Here is a 16157-nt window from a genome sequence, read left to right on the forward strand (position 1 = left end):
GAACTGCCATTAAAGAAAGTGAATTCTTCTGACACAGTGCTGCGTCGTAGTTCTATGAATTTTAAATGATTCTGTGATAGTGTGATGCAGCTCATATTATGATTCACGAACTTCATTTGCTTGCTCGTTTTCACTTGGTGCTGTAACCTAGGGCAAACTACTCGACCTAGACCCTCGTGGTACCGTTGGTGAAACCAGTCATGCTAAATGAATGTGATCTGAATGCAACTGCACAGTATCATACTTGCATTCATTAAATGTTTCAAGGTTGAGCAGATCTTTACAAAACTGTATCATGAGTTAGTTAAAGCATACCCTGAAACACGGTTGAGCAAGGCATAGTTTTGTTGATATGTAAAGGATGAGAGCACGGAAATTGGATATATTTTGTCTAAATTTATTTAAGTATTTATTTAAGATTATTTACACAAAACTGATTTTTATATAAACAAAGGTGTTTGTCAACAATGTTTAATAATGATAGAATCTAAACTATTAAATAACTATATGTTTTAACTTTAATCTCAGAATTTGCGTATGTCGCTCGGTTAGATTCAATATTTTGATGTCAATAGACAGATACGTTTGTAAGAATTGCATTGGCAAAGTATAACCTTGGTTATGATTTTCTTTAAGACATTACCCTTCTTTATCGACAGACCTCACCACCGGTTATTAGAATACAGGACAATTAAGTGGCTAGTACAGCAATCCTACTGTAGCACCACTTATCCGAGATTCGAACATGCGACGACTGGTTTGATAGACCAGCATTATACCTCTAAGCTAACTAGGCGGACAAGAATTACAATTGGGCGGTATTTATTCTAACTCTATTTATTTTTAGTGGTTTTGGCCAAATGAAGACCATTTTACCTTTCAACATAAAAATATGTAAAAGTCAATTTCTTTAGATTCCGTTATTATAACAGTAATCTTTTTATGCCATAAGAAAGCCATTTTCATATGGAATCCAAAAGCAGGGTGTTTGTTCACGACATATGCTATTTTATGTTTTTCTCAATACAAAAGTAAATATTATTGGATTCCGCTAGGCTAGATTCAATCTTGTTTTATCAGAAGAAATCTTCTTTTCTGTAAAATCCAATAGTTGTTTACAGCATCCGGTTGTTGCTTGTAGTTTTAGCCAAATGAAAATTATTTTATTTTAATTTTCGTGATGTAAACCGAAAAAGTACGGTAAAATGTTTTTTATTGAACCACTCTATCGCCGGAATATGCATGTAAACAGTCTTCTTGGGACGAAAAAGAATGTTGTTTATCCCGGCGAATTTATAAGATACCTACTGATCTGTACATCTCTGATACTTCGAGAAAAGTAAGATAAAATGTCGCGAAAATTTCTAAAATCGGATGCATGTCGTGAAGAAAAACTATATCATTTGAACCCTTTAATTTTTTTTACATTAAAATCTATTTCAGTGGTATTTGACGGGGAACACTCGCGTTGAGAATCGCGACTTAAGGGCTGCGCAGAATTGGTACTTTAGGTAGCGGTTACAGCAATTTGACAGTTGTCCCATACAATCAGTCCGATTATCTGTCAGATTTACGTAACCGCTACCATAACGTACCAATTCTGCGCGTGCCTTAACCAGGCGAATGAAACTAAGAGGATAAACACTAACACCCGCTTTAACAGTAACTCACAAGCACATTCTCATCCCAGGCGACGTTTGTTCTGGGTTAGATGAAATGTTGGTTACGCGAAAAATGTATGGGAGTGACGTTTGCGACAGTGAGTGGCGTGCGGCTGATAACAAGCCTATGACAGGAAGCCATGTTTTTGTGATTAGAATCACAGCTCGCTCCCCACAAGCTTTACATGAAGCTGAAACTAATGCAAATTCACCAAAGTTAAGCTGGTGTGTACGCTTCACGAACACTTCCTTATCCGAGGCAAGGTTTTCAGTGGGCTCGAAACGAGACGGGCTCAAAATTAGTGCTACGAATATCACACATTAATATAGGGATGTCAGCGACCTGGCAGAATTGGTTGCGGTTATGAATATCTGACAGTTCTCCCATAAAATTGGACAGATTATCTGTGAGATCTACCACAACCATAAACTACCAATTCTGCGCGGACCTTAACGGACGAACAAGGTCTCGTGCACTGTCCTGTAAGTAGTAAGGGTCTGCACAGTTTCGTCGTCCCGTCAAATTCAAAAGTTCGCCAATAACTGCGATCCACAAAGGCTAGGGGAGAAGTCGGGTTCGAATCTGAATATAAATAATCGGCTTTCATTATAACTTGGTACAGATCCGCGAATATCCCAGCTTGGGCAAAGATAAAGATGATAAAAAGGAACGTTATACAAACTTAATAAGCGTTGCTTCAATGACCCTCCCTTACCTAATATTCCGTTTTTCCCCCTTCACGCCTTTTCCTATTTCATTACATAACACTATAACATTCTTTATTAAGGTGAAATTAGTCGTCATCGTTTCTGTCAATTTCAAAAGCAGTTTTTTTGTTTGAAACAAAAATTCTGTTCATGAAAATATATTTGAAGTGTTCAGATTCGCAAGAAGAATGCAGTCATTGGCGTAACTAAGATGGGGGCAGGGGGGGCTAAGCCCCCCCCTAGGAAACATTTAGCCCCCCCTAGAAAAATCAGGCTGGATTTTTAAATTTAAGAAAAAAGTATAGTTAGATAACTTTACATAATAAAAACTTGAGAGTAATTCTTATATGCATCACTACTTAAAGTTCTCATGCATCAATGTATATTTAATTTTAATATGCCAAGGAAATAAAATGGTCGAAAAAATGCCAGGGGCTATAGCCCCCTCTAGAAATGAGCGCTAGTTCCGCCAATGAATGCAGTATTTACAATTTTACGAACAAAACTCCGCTTTTGGGCCCAAAAACTACTTCCAAAATTGGGCTCTCTTACGAAAAGCTGATGACTGCTAATTTCCCGTTAATATGATATACAATTGAATCTACTGCTAAGTTAATGCAACATTTTAAAATGAATAAGAATAGAAAACGCTAATATTGGTTTTTCATATGACTAGATGAATATGCTGTTGGCATATTTTGATTTTAAAGAGAAATTAGCAGTCATTAACTTTTCGACGGAGAGCCCAATTTCGGAAGCAGTTTTTGGCCCCAAAAGCGGGGTTCTATTTATAAAAATGTATTCACAGCATTTTTTTGCCAATCTGAACACAGCGAATATGTTTTCATGAATGAACAGAATTTTTGTTTCAAACAACAAAACTGCTTTTGAAATTAGTGGAACCGATGACGACTAATTTCACCTTAAACCAACATTATTATTATTCAATCCAGCAATATTTTTCCTTTCCCTAAATAAAAATTTGAACTCAAAACACCGACCGCGTTGTTCGATCAGCAGCGGTTTAATTAGCGATAATGAAAGGATTTTATCCTTTAACAGATTGCAAAGCTGCGGAAGCAGAAGCAATAAAATTGTTTGGTCGTTATCCTTTCACATCGAAAAAGTAATGGTAAACAATATGGTTGTAGCGCTGGTCAGTGCTCCTCGATTATCCAATGACCGGAATTCGAATAGAAAACATGTTGTTTGAATGTAATTTGATTTACATAACCAAATACTATTGTAGTGCTCTAGCGTATTTACATTTTCTCTATCATAGACTTCACATATGCACAGGTATATGAATTCCGAACCTATATTCTAGTATAGATCTATATATCGGAGTGGTCATTATAGAATAGACTTTCTGCAAACTTGTTCGCTCCTTTCTCCTGTTCAAAATGATAGGAACATTTATAGAACTAGCAACAACACACACATAATGGTTTAAAACACAATATCATACATTAGTTACATTAGTTCATCGATTATTTTTTATATAGATTCCTAGAAGTAGTCGAATGTTGTTTTGAAATATTCCTTCTCTTCTCTCTTTCTTCCATTCGTTTTCCATCGTTTTTATCTCGTTACAGAAAGAATTATTTTTGGGTAGAATAGATCCTGGTTCACCTCGCGGTGAACGTAAAATGTCTTCTTCTAGTTCTTCCTCAATGAAGACCAAGTGGCTAAAAGCGTTCCGAAGTCTGAAACCAGCTGGTTCAGCAAACGATAGGTGAGTACTATACACATGTTGGTTCAATATAGCGTTGTACAAGGTCAAAAGGATAGCAAAGTAGAAGTACTTAAACGACATGAAATGAGCGATTGTAAAAAGCAATAACGCAACATCTTACTTGACATCATATTGGATATGGGTTCCCTTACGAAAGGTGTCTCTAATGGTCTAGATTTTCATATGAAACCACTGCAGTTGTGTTTTGAATTTGGTTTTGATTTTTCAAACAGTGTCACGACAAAAAATTAACGCTTTTTGAAACACTTCTTACATTAGAAGCTGACGTACGATAGATTTTCTAGGCTTCGACATTATGTTACATTGAAAGTTATAACTGTAGCGAAAGATCAAATAATAAAATTATTGGAAGCACTAGAGGCCCCTGTCCCTAGAAGCTTAAAAAGTAATTCAACTTTTAAAATTTTAAAAACATACTACAATTTTTATTTATATCATTTTAATGAAACTCCATGTATTGTTTTTTATTAATTTTAGACACTACATCGGTGATGCAAATCGTTGTCTCATATTCCATGTATTAATTTGCATTTGATTTTAATACATTACCGTAATTAAATAACTAGTCGAATAAATGCCTGGAACTACAGCCCGCTAAAAGATGAACGCTAGTTTCCGCCGATGTAAAAAACAAAGTAGAAGCATAATAAAAACTTGCTCAGTTTGTAATACCATTCAATAATATACGCATTTTATGGCTATGCTACTGAATATTTATGAAAATTAAGAAGTAAATAAATACATATTTTTTACTTTAAAATAATAAACAAGTAAATGAATTTATGAAGAAATTAAAACATACATTACATTTCTGTGTTTATCAGGTTGGATATGGTCAGTGTTAACTCAGACCGAACCTAGTGGCATGTTTTTGAGAAAATCGAATTCAAAGTTTAAAGGTCCGTAACTTTTATGGCTTTTCCGAGCAGGAGAAAACTACTGAAGAATACCTGATCCAGATATTTTTGGTGAACAACTGCATATCTGAATTTGGTATTGACGAGCTTAGAGGAGTGGTTTGTCCCATCTACAAAAAAGGTGATCGGCTAGACTGCTGCAACTATCGTGGTATTACGCTGGTAAACGCCGCCTACAAGGTACTCTCCCAGATCCTGTTACGCCGGCTGTCACCGATAGCACAAGGTTTCGTAGGGAATTATCAGGCGGGTTTCATGGGGGCTCGCGCAACTACGGACCAAATTTTTACTATCCGACAGATCTTGCAGAAATGTCGGGAGTACAACGTGCCCACGCATCACATCTTTATTGATTTCAAAGCAGCATACGATACAGTCGATCGAGACAAGCTATGGCAGATAATGCACGAATACGGTTTTCCGGACAAACTGACGCGACTGATCAGAGCTACATTGGATCGAGTGATGTGTTTCGTACGCATCTCTGGGCCACACTCGAGTCCCTTCGAGACGCGACGAGGGTTGAGACAAGGTGACGGTCTATCCTGCATGCTGTTCAACATCGCTCTTGAGGGGGTGATCCGACGAGCGGGCATCGAAACGAGAGGCACGATTTTTACCAAGAGTAGCCAACTTCTAGGCTTTGCAGATGACTTCGATATCATTGCCAGGAACTGTGCGACGGCGGAGGCAATCTACGCCAGACTGAAAGCGGAATCTAGGAGAATTGGGCTAAAAATGAATGCGTCGAAGACCAAATACATGAAAGGAAGAGGCTCAAAGGAAACAAATGCGCGCCTCCCACGGACGGTAACCGTTGACGGCGACGAATAGAAGTGGTAGAGGAGTTCGTGTATTTGGGATCGCTGGTGACCGCGGACAACAACACTAGTAAGGAGATCCAGCGGCGCATCCAAGCGGGAAATCGGGCCTACTTTGCCCTTCGTAAAACGCTACGATCAGGAAGCATACGCCGCCGCACGAAGTTAACAATGTACAAAACCATTATTAGACCGGTAGTTCTTTATAGACTTGAAGCCGTGACGCTGCTAACGGAGGACATACGCGCCCTTGATGTGTTTGAGCGGAAAGTGCTGCGGACGATATTTGGCGGAGTACAAACTGAAAGCGGAGAGTGGCGGAGGCGTATGAATCACGAGCTACAGGCACTGCTTGGGAAGACTCCCATCGTACATCTAGCGAAAGTTAGCAGGCTACGGTGGGCCGGACACGTCGTAAGGATGCCGGACGACAATGCGACGAAAATAGTCCTCTTCAACAACCCCACCGGCACCAGGAATAGGGGGGCCTAACGTGCACGATGGCTCGACCAGGTCGAAAGTGATTTGCGACTTCTGAGACGACTAGGAAATTGGCGACGAATGGCCCAAAACCGAGTTGAATGGAGACGAGTGCTTGAAACAGCACGAGCCACCCCGGCTCTATGCTGCTGAAGAAGAAGAAGAAGAATGGTCTAGTTATGCAATTTCGAGTACTTGGAGGTGTCGCATGACGGGTTTGTTATGATTCAAGGTGCTTCTTTGTTCAAGTTTCATATAAGCCGGACCTTGTTCCGGATATATTTTCGGAACCGTACATCCGATCCAATTTCTGTTCAATAGAATTCTTCTAGCCCACAAAACTTTCCTTTTGTTCGTTATTGCAGTCAAATCGGTCCAAGCATTTCCAAAAAGCAGATGTTTATTGTTATATTTTCACTACTGAGACTGTTATGCGTTTATTTGTAACAATCACTTCATACTCGTTTAAAATCAGTTTTTCCCTCTCGTACACATATCATACTTCGGTGTGACTTTACTAGATTGGTCTGCCTTCTTCCGCATCTTGTTAGTCCGAAATAATTGTTCTAGTTGTTAACTCGTTCCACACTCGGTGATGCTTAACCAAATTCTCCCTCGTAGCTTAGATACTCAGATACTGTTCTCTTCAAGGACCCCATTGGCACCCCAGGGGCACAACATGTTAAATGGTTCGACTAAGTTGAAACCGAATTACTTGTGTCGCGATGCTCAATGAATTGGCGACGGGTGGCCCAGGACCGAATCGGTGGAGAGAAATTCTAGATACTGCACGTGCCACCCCGGCCCTATGCTGGTAGAAGAAGAAGCTCAGATACTAAGATATGCTTAGATAGTTTTCAAAGCTCTTTTGCTCTCTTATTCCTTCAATACGGGTACTCGAGTTTTATTCGCCTAGCAACCCCGGATGCGGCCTGTTTTACGACCGAGGGTTCGAAAGTCGAAGCCCCTAGCTCCGCAGAGGTAGATATAGTTTTATTCACCTTTATTCACTCGAATTTTATTCACCTAGCGACCTCGGATGTGGCCTGTTTAACGATCGAGAGTTCGAAAGTCGAAGCCCCTAGCTCCGCAGAAGTAGATATAGAGCAGGATGCTGGATGATCGGCATCGGTAGCTTGCAGGTTGTGTAATTGTCGATTGTTTAACCCAGGAGAATAGCTTTCCGGCGAGTATATCGTCGATAGTTTTGAGCGCACATGTACTGTTACTAAGTAATGGTCCGAGGCAATGTACGCACGAGATAGGTAGTGTATGTTGTTGATATTCCAGAAAAATCAGCCTTCGATGAAAATATGGACAATTGCGTTCCACTTTAGCCTTGTGAACATGTTTCCTGGGAATGAAAATGCTTCTGATCGCCAGACCTCGAGCAGGCTATGGGGCCCTATCACCAGCCAACACACCGCTTCCCTGCAGATCTGTATCTGTATTTATATCTCCGACGATGATCTTGATGTTCCGTGACCATCAGTTGTCGTACGTTGGCTCTGGCTTTTCCTCCATTCATTACACGATCTTGTATTCTTCTCCACACTACAAAGCGTGTTCCCAGTTCATGGATGGAGCGATCTCGCTACGGTAAAATTGACCCTCTCCGCCACTGATCCTCCATACCTTCTCATCTATGCGATTGATCTTCAGGAGAACTACATTAGTAATACAACAAATGCTATGTTGGAAGTGTGCGCTATTGCGTTTCACCATTTATTGTTCCAAAATATGTCCAATCAAAGGGACGTCGCATAGCTGTCGAAATAATTCTATTATAATTATTATAATATATTATAAATATTATAATTATAAATTTTATTGTTTTATTGCAATAAGAATGTCTTCATAAAATAAAAAAATCTAAAACTAAATTCAACCCATAAAATAAAAATATTCCTGTGGCTACCGCAATTCATTCAACATCATTCAACAATTCAATAAATGAACCAACCAAGTTATACGTCTTAATGTGTGCAGTTTCCAATATATTTTTTTTCTAGTGCTTATATTTTAAAATCTACTAGAACTACTTTTCTAAGCAGGATTATCATACAATTGCTCATACGTTTTTATAATTCCATTGCTAAAAACACAGCATTGCAAAACCGAACCAAATGTATCATGCTGTTTCGACGGTCTTAACATTGAGGTAATCTAAATAACTATATAGTACACATTTATCAGTTAAAAATAAGTGTATAAAAGTCATCATAGTGTATGTGTGTAGCAAAAATACAATGAATAATAATAGATCCCGCAAATTGCCAATATTCATTTCGTCTCATTAGATTAAAAATCAGGTAAAGTAAATGGAGATATATCGAATTCAACGAGTTTAAAGTATTCGTAAACCGTATAAGTACGCTTCCTTTTAGAGTTATAGAACCGGGTTTTGAATTTATTACAGGGAATTTTCAAACTTCTTATTCCGGATTATCTGGTTATTAATCTTGTGAGACAATATATTATTAGAAATTAGAAATAACTGTACTCCCACCTAGCAAACCCCTGCCGCTTCATGTCTTCATAGATTCATCTTGATAATTGTTACTCGAGTTAAAAATAATAGAGAGAATATGTAAGGCGCTAATAAGTAGGCATAGCATTTAAAAACCCTATTTAGAATTTAGAAAAAAAATAAAACAATTGAAATTAGAAATTTCAGCTTTTCAATACCCTAACCCTTTATAATATAGGATTGAAACTATGTATTAGTGAACAAATGCAAAAATAATCCTGAAATAAACACCCTGACCACAACCACAACCACAGCAACAGACTTATTGCTGGTATTATGAAGAATATTAGAATTCAACACCAAAATCATTTTTATGCGAGGCCATATTGTCGTTTTTTTATCCTCAAACGCAATGAGCATATGCTGCACAACTACGGAAACTGCTGAACATTTATTATATAATCTTGGCCTGTTGGTCGGAAGGAAGTTTTATAGCGGTCATCAGAAGGTTCTAATGGAGCTCATATTTTTATTACTAGCTTATGACGAGTTTCAATTTTATTTCTAATAATTGTTATTCATGAAAATCATTGACCTAAAAACTGCTTTGGTTGATGGCCAAACAGGTGCCCGCGGTCCGCTTGCGACCCTGCGAGATGATTCGTGCGGCCCGCGGACTGATTTTAAGGATGGTGGACTTATGAGTAGAGCTTTTGATGACACGAGGGTCACTCAGTTTAGTCGTAATGCTACGTGCATGTTGTGGATCTGAATGCTTTCCGGTTTATATCTTGCATTGTGGTGATTCCACACAAAACTACTGGTGAATGTTTGTGATTAATTAAATTACCGCGTAGTGCATTACTGGATAATTCATTTGATTCGTAACAAGCAAAACTACTAAGCGAACTACTTTCGAGTGTAGATAACCGATAATTTTCACAGAAAAAGAAATCATTTACTTCATTTACAGTTTCAGCCTAATCTTTTGACGTCGGCAATCTCTTCGTTAAAAACTGCAGACTTCTTAGTTTGATAGAAAACTTCATCAATTGTTCTCTGATAATGTTTCTATCCTAAATCATCTTCGTCCTGATGATACGGAATATTCTTGTGCAATGCACTCCTAAACTATAAGTTATAACAAAGTAATATCTTTTACGTTTCCTTACCATATAATTGCTCCTTGCCTCCTTGCCTTTCTATTTGTGTTTTGTCTAAATCATTCCATCTACAGTTTTCAACGAAAAGCGCTTAAACGAAAAAACGTGCTATCTAGCTAGATTGCTAGATTCATATGATTATACACGATTCATATGAAGATATAAAGCGCAATATCAATATCAGCAAGTTACCACATCTCCTGTCACGTGAAATATGCTATACGCATGATATTTTAGAGTGTACCTGCTCGCATGGTCCTGAGTCCTGAATATAAATGATGTTTTGCGGTTACGTTTAAGTTTACTGTTTGCCATCGGGTTGATCTAGTTGCAATGTTATTATATGTAACATCTAAACTTTGGCAAAAACAGGTCGATCAGATTTTTTCAGATTTTACAAATTGATTCCTCGCATTTAGCCTTCGCTAGATCTAAGACAAAAGTACGTTGCTTTTTCGTAGCACTGGGAGGAAATGGGCTAATAGCATATGCAGGTTTTTGAAGTACAAATATGTTAATGTGGAAATAATAAATCTGAAGCAGTTCGCAGCTACCAAACAACTTGTTGAAACTACATTATGCTACAAACATCCTAGATAGATATGAAACTTATTTAGCGAATTTTAAATCACCAGAAAAAAAGTTTAAAAATTTACTTTAAAAGGTTGCTTTCTTAATGTTTCAATCGCCACGTCAAGGCATAATTATGTTTGTGTGCACTTGTGTATACTTTATGTTTTTTGATGGATAAATTTATTATGATTTTTGTTATTATTTTTCAATATTGTTACAAAAAATATTATAGTATTCCTCATTATTGGACAAGGGAATTTGCTTGCTATATTAATATGCAATATTAAATAAAACATGATAACTAGAAATAATATGCGCACTATTTATGGGAGACCCAGCTTCAAACAATAGAAGGTAACGAAAAGAAAATAAGTCACTTTAGTCAGTAAATTATCGTATTTACGTGTATGTTTTGCTAAGTTCTTCTCATAATTATGCGACTACTGCAGCTAGATATCATCCTATTGATGCGTAATTTGATTTGACAAATTCTAATACGCTGTTTGCTCTATGTCGAATTACAGGAAGAGTGGAAATGGTGCTCAAATAAGATTCGACGGATCGGATAACCACAATCTGTTGGAGTACACTTACAAGAAAATAACACCATGCGACGTATGTTCGCAAGTTTTAAGAGGTACGTGTTGAAGATCTTTTTACTTTGTTCATTATTTACCGCGCCCATTTATAATACATTCTGACTAAATAATCAAACAATAAAACAAAAAAATACTTGAGAACAATTAAATTTTGAATTTAGATATTATTCTAAAAGATATAGAGGTTAGTATTTTGCGAGCCGAGTGACGTGACACGGCAAACTTGAACCCGCGTTCATTTGCGTTTCTTTCAGTACCTGCCATGCCGAAGTGAATGACTTGAGAGTTCCAAAACGAATATTTCACGGCACGTGATACAATTCAGATGACACTGAAATAAACACGAATGGCAATGCCATGAAATCTGGTTTGTCACGCCACTCGCCTCGCAGAATAGACCCAAATATTTTGCTACCGACTTGCACGCTTTATTAGCCTGTGAATTGGTTAAAACAAAAAAAAATAATAAAAGGAATAAAAGGCAAAGTTTCAGTATTCTTAAATTGGCATTTTCCGAGACACTTTCAACATTAAATGAAATCTTCTGGAAATTTTAAAAAATGTATACATAACCTTAAACGAAAAAAAATATACTTGCTTTTCTAAATTTTATCAGCAGTTACATTTAATCTCATATGGATATATTTCAAATTAAAGTATACAATATTGACAATATTGAGAATGCAAGGATACCTTTTAGCAGCAAATCGCACGTGAAATATTCGGATACGGCGAAATTACCACATGAAAGAACTTAACCATTGGAGGGTTTCTCGGGTACATCCAGTAAAAGTACAAAAATAAAACAATAAAAGCATAAGCAACTAAATGACAGCAGTACGAGCGCACAGGACAAACAACGAAACAAAACGGTTTTGTTTCTCTTATCTTTTATCTATCTAGCAGAGAAGTATTCCTAACTTTGTAAAGCAGATTGTAGGTATATACATATAGCACAAGGATGTGAAAGTTTTCCATTTTAGCAATGCATTGTTGCTAGTCTTGATATTTTCGCTTACATGAAAAGACCGACTAGCGGCATTCACACTATCTACGTAGTTAAATATTCAACACCTCAATGACAGGCTGACTGCACTTCTAGTAAGAGCGGCAGAAAGGAATTTCTTGTAACACAAAATGAATGCTCAATACCTGCCTGTTTGTTCCTCTGTTGGATATCGGAAGTGAACTCTACATTACTAATGCACAGCAAACTGGGTTAATTCGTCACTTACAATAAATGACGGCAATTTTTTAATCTGTCATAACAATTGAAATTGACATCTGGTTTTTCGGTTAAATTTAGTCAGCAAAATTTAATCACGATACACAATTCTCAAGCATTTCGCCTTTTACCTCTACCTTGTTCAGTAGTGCTGTTGCACATGTAAATAATGATGCCGTCAAGCATTGAAGTGGGGGTAGAATGCAATAGAATATAAGTACCATCATAGCATGAGAGCGCGGATACTTCACAAGAACTTTAATCGAATCGAGATAATAAGAAACGATGTGAAGTGACACCATCAATCTACCAAGACTTAAGAAGCTTAAATATGAAGAAGAAACAAAACCACTCGTTAACCCACCTCTCTCTGTTAACTCAACTGAAGGAGCTTTCATGCTTATGACTTGCGAGACGTTGGTTCAACATTCATAGTTTAAAACGGTTCTAGAGTTAGACTAAACCTTGTGTTTTTAGTCTTGACCTTGAAATGCGGTCAAAAATATATTATTATTTTTTGAAACGGTGGTTCTACAATTGATTAAGGGACGGTAGGGGAAAGTAATGAAAAGTTTTTTGAAAATGGAGGGTAAAGAGTGGAAAGGTGATTGAGGGGGGTTATTGGTAGCTACGCTTAACAAGTTGTCGTTGTGACTTCTACCTTTTGTCCAATACTGGTGCATGAGTCGAACCAAGCTGTAATCTGAGATTATAACCGGATTCGAACCCACAACACCTGCCAGGGCATGTGGCTCGCTGGTACTTGTAGCTTTGAACCATAGAGGCGCTGGACAAAAGGAGACTGCACAACCCCTCTTATTAACGTAGCGACATGGATTGGGCTATTTTTAGACACAGATGGTGGCTCTTCTTCCATCTACTGTAGATCCACCGACCGAGAAGTTGAATCTAACTTTGTGTTTACTGGCAGGACTACGACGCTATGCAGGCCCTTGCGACCACCCCCCCTCCCCTCCCCGCCCCCTCACCTTTCCACTCTTTCCCCTCCATTTTTAGAAAACTTTTCATTACTTTCCCCTACCGTACCTTCATCAATTGTAGAACCACCGTTTCAAAAAATAGTTCTAGAGTTTTCAGAAGTCTCTTAGCTTATATATAGGACAGCACAGATTAATTTCGAAATGTTGACTCAAATTAATAACAAGAGTTTATTGAGCAACATGAATTTTGTAATACTTTATTACAAATCAATTGGTTTAAGGGGGGACCCTACTCTATTTTTTTTCGAATGCTGGAATTAAAGTTAAGTGGTACATTTGAAGATATACTTTGTATGTTTTGGATACCAGAATAGTGATCATTATACTGGTGGCAGCTGGGCGCGTGGATGCTCTCTATAAAACAGTTCCTTGCTGGCGGTACGTGGCGGGAACCAACGGAGTATCGGAGAATGGAGTTCGAGGATGATTTTGAAGCTTTAGGACAATACCTAAATTGTTACGCAGCGGTTTTTTTAAATTCGAAAAATTACCAAAATGGCGGCAATTTTTCCAAAAGAAAGGTGATTTTTCATCAAAAATCGCCGACCGTAACTGCGTATTACAATGATCATAGATAGGCACTGTGAAATAGAAAGTATTATTGATTTTAGATTATTACATACCTATAGCAAAACTTCGCATCGTGTAAATTATAAGCAATTTGGTAAATAACTATTATTTTGAGTAGCATAAAGTAGAAATCAGACATAATGATAATGCTGATTATAATGCTTACTTACTTAGGTGGCCTGCCATCCTAAGACAAAGCCTGTTGAATAAAGTTTCTCCATGTAACTCGGTTGACGGCTACCGCTCTCCAATTTCTCGGACACCGAGTACTCTCCGCCAGATCTCGCTCCACCTGGTCTAACCATCTTGCTCGCTGCGCTCCTGGTCGTCTTGTTCCTACCCGATTTGAGGCGAGCACCTTCTTTGCAGGGTAGTTTTCCGGCATTCTCGCATCGTATCCATCCAGCTTTACCTTCTGGATACTGAGTTCGCCATAGAGCTGTGCGAGTTCATGGTTCATCATCCGCCTCCGTACTCCGTTCTCCTGTACGCCGCCGAGGATCGTTCTTAGTACTCTTCGTTCGAAAACTCCGAGCACTCGCAGGTCTTCCTCGAGCATTGTCCATGTTTCATGCCCGTAGAGAACAACCGGTCTAATAAGCGTCTTGTACAGGGTGCACTTTGTACGGGAACTTAGTCTGCTCGACCGCAATTGCTTGTGGAGCCCATAGTAACCATGACTTCCGCTGATAATACGTCTCTGAATCTCACGGCTGGTATCATTGTCCGCCGTTACCAGTGAGCCAAGGTTGACAAATTCATCGACTACCTCAAACTCATCGCCGTCGATTAATATACTACTGCCCAAGCGGTGTCGTTCGGCCTCGGTTTCGCTGGCCAGCATGTACTTTGTTTTAGACGTATTTATCTTTTACCCAATCTTTTCTGCTTCGCGCTTTGGTCTGGTGTACTCTTCAGCCACCGCCACAGATGTTCTGCCGCTAATATTCATGTCATCGGCTAAGCAGGCGAATTGACTAGATTTGTTGAAGATCGTGCCCGCGTGTTGATATCCGCTCGGTTCATAACACCGTGCAGCGCTGTGTTGAACAGCAGGCATGAAAGACCATTACCTTGACGAAGCCCTCTGTGTGAGTCGTATGAACTTGACAATCCACCCGAAATCCGAACACAGCACTGAGTATCATCCATCGTAGATTTAGTCAGTTTGATGAGCTTCCTGGGGAAGCTGTTCTCGTCCATGATTTTCCATAGCTCTTTCCGGTCGATGGTATCATATCGGTGATCGCTCGATAGTTCTCACAGTCCAACTTGTCACCCTTTTAATAGATCGAGCAGATAACCCCATCTTTCCACTCCTCCGCTAGCTTTATTTTTATTTATTTATTTATTTATTGGGATCCGGATATATGGGTCTTGCCCTTCATCCACATGATATTAAAAAAAACACAGACATAAAAAACTTATAACATAAATTACATAAAATGCACTTTCAACTTATCTTTAATTGTTTGTCTAGAATCTAATATCGATGCTACATTCTGTACGCCATTTGCCATAGACATCATGCGACGAACCGGTTCGTTCATGCTGTAGTTCGTGTTTCTCGTGGGTAACTGGAACTGGCGAACTCTGCTCAAATTTCTGTTACCTTCGTTAAACGTTACTTTACTGAGAAGATATGGCGAATAGAACCGTTCTGTTAGGAGGTCCTTCAAGCTGTAGCTGTGCCGTATCCCAAATTCTAACAATTAATCGGTGTATACAAACGGCCAACTTTTCTGGTCCCATTTTAATAAGCTCCACTCCGATGCCATCTTTTCCAGCGGGCTTGTTGTTCTTTAGCTGCATGATGGCCTCCTTAACTTCGCCTATCGTTGGGGCTGGCATCTCTTCCTCGTTTGTTGAACCGTCGAAATCGCTTTCCCCGCCGCCATGGTTCTCCGCCTGGGCTCCATTCAGGTATTCGTCGAAGTGCTGCTTCGTCACCTCACGATCGTCCGTCAGAATACTACCAGTCTCATCCCGACACATTTCGGCTCGCGGCACAAAGCCTTTGCGGGATCCGTTCAGTTTCTGGTAGAACTTTCGGGTTCCCTGAGAACGATGCAGCCGCTCCAACTCTGCATATTCCTGCTCTTCCAAGTAGCGCCTTTTCTCTCGAAAGATTTGGTTTCGCTCCACCTTATTCTGCTTGTGGCTTTCCACGTTCTGACGTGCGGCACTGCGCATCTTGGCCGCCCGCACAGCGT

The 16157-nt window shown here is 38.9% G+C and overlaps 1 protein-coding gene across 1 annotated transcript in view; it reads left to right on the forward strand.

Annotated features, from left to right (window-relative positions):
• LOC128736011 (uncharacterized) overlaps positions 1-16157 on the forward strand; it is a 102318-nt gene that overhangs the window by 63439 nt on the left and 22722 nt on the right. Inside the window, exons 9-11 of the mRNA XM_053830496.1 lie at positions 3965-4104; positions 8451-8504; positions 11074-11186. Coding sequence (XP_053686471.1) covers positions 3965-4104; positions 8451-8504; positions 11074-11186 — 307 coding nt within the window. The remainder of the gene's footprint in view (positions 1-3964; positions 4105-8450; positions 8505-11073; positions 11187-16157) is intronic.

The sequence above is a fragment of the Sabethes cyaneus genome, chromosome 2 (genome assembly GCF_943734655.1).
Source record: "Sabethes cyaneus chromosome 2, idSabCyanKW18_F2, whole genome shotgun sequence".
In the NCBI taxonomy this organism is placed as follows: domain Eukaryota; kingdom Metazoa; phylum Arthropoda; class Insecta; order Diptera; family Culicidae; genus Sabethes; species Sabethes cyaneus.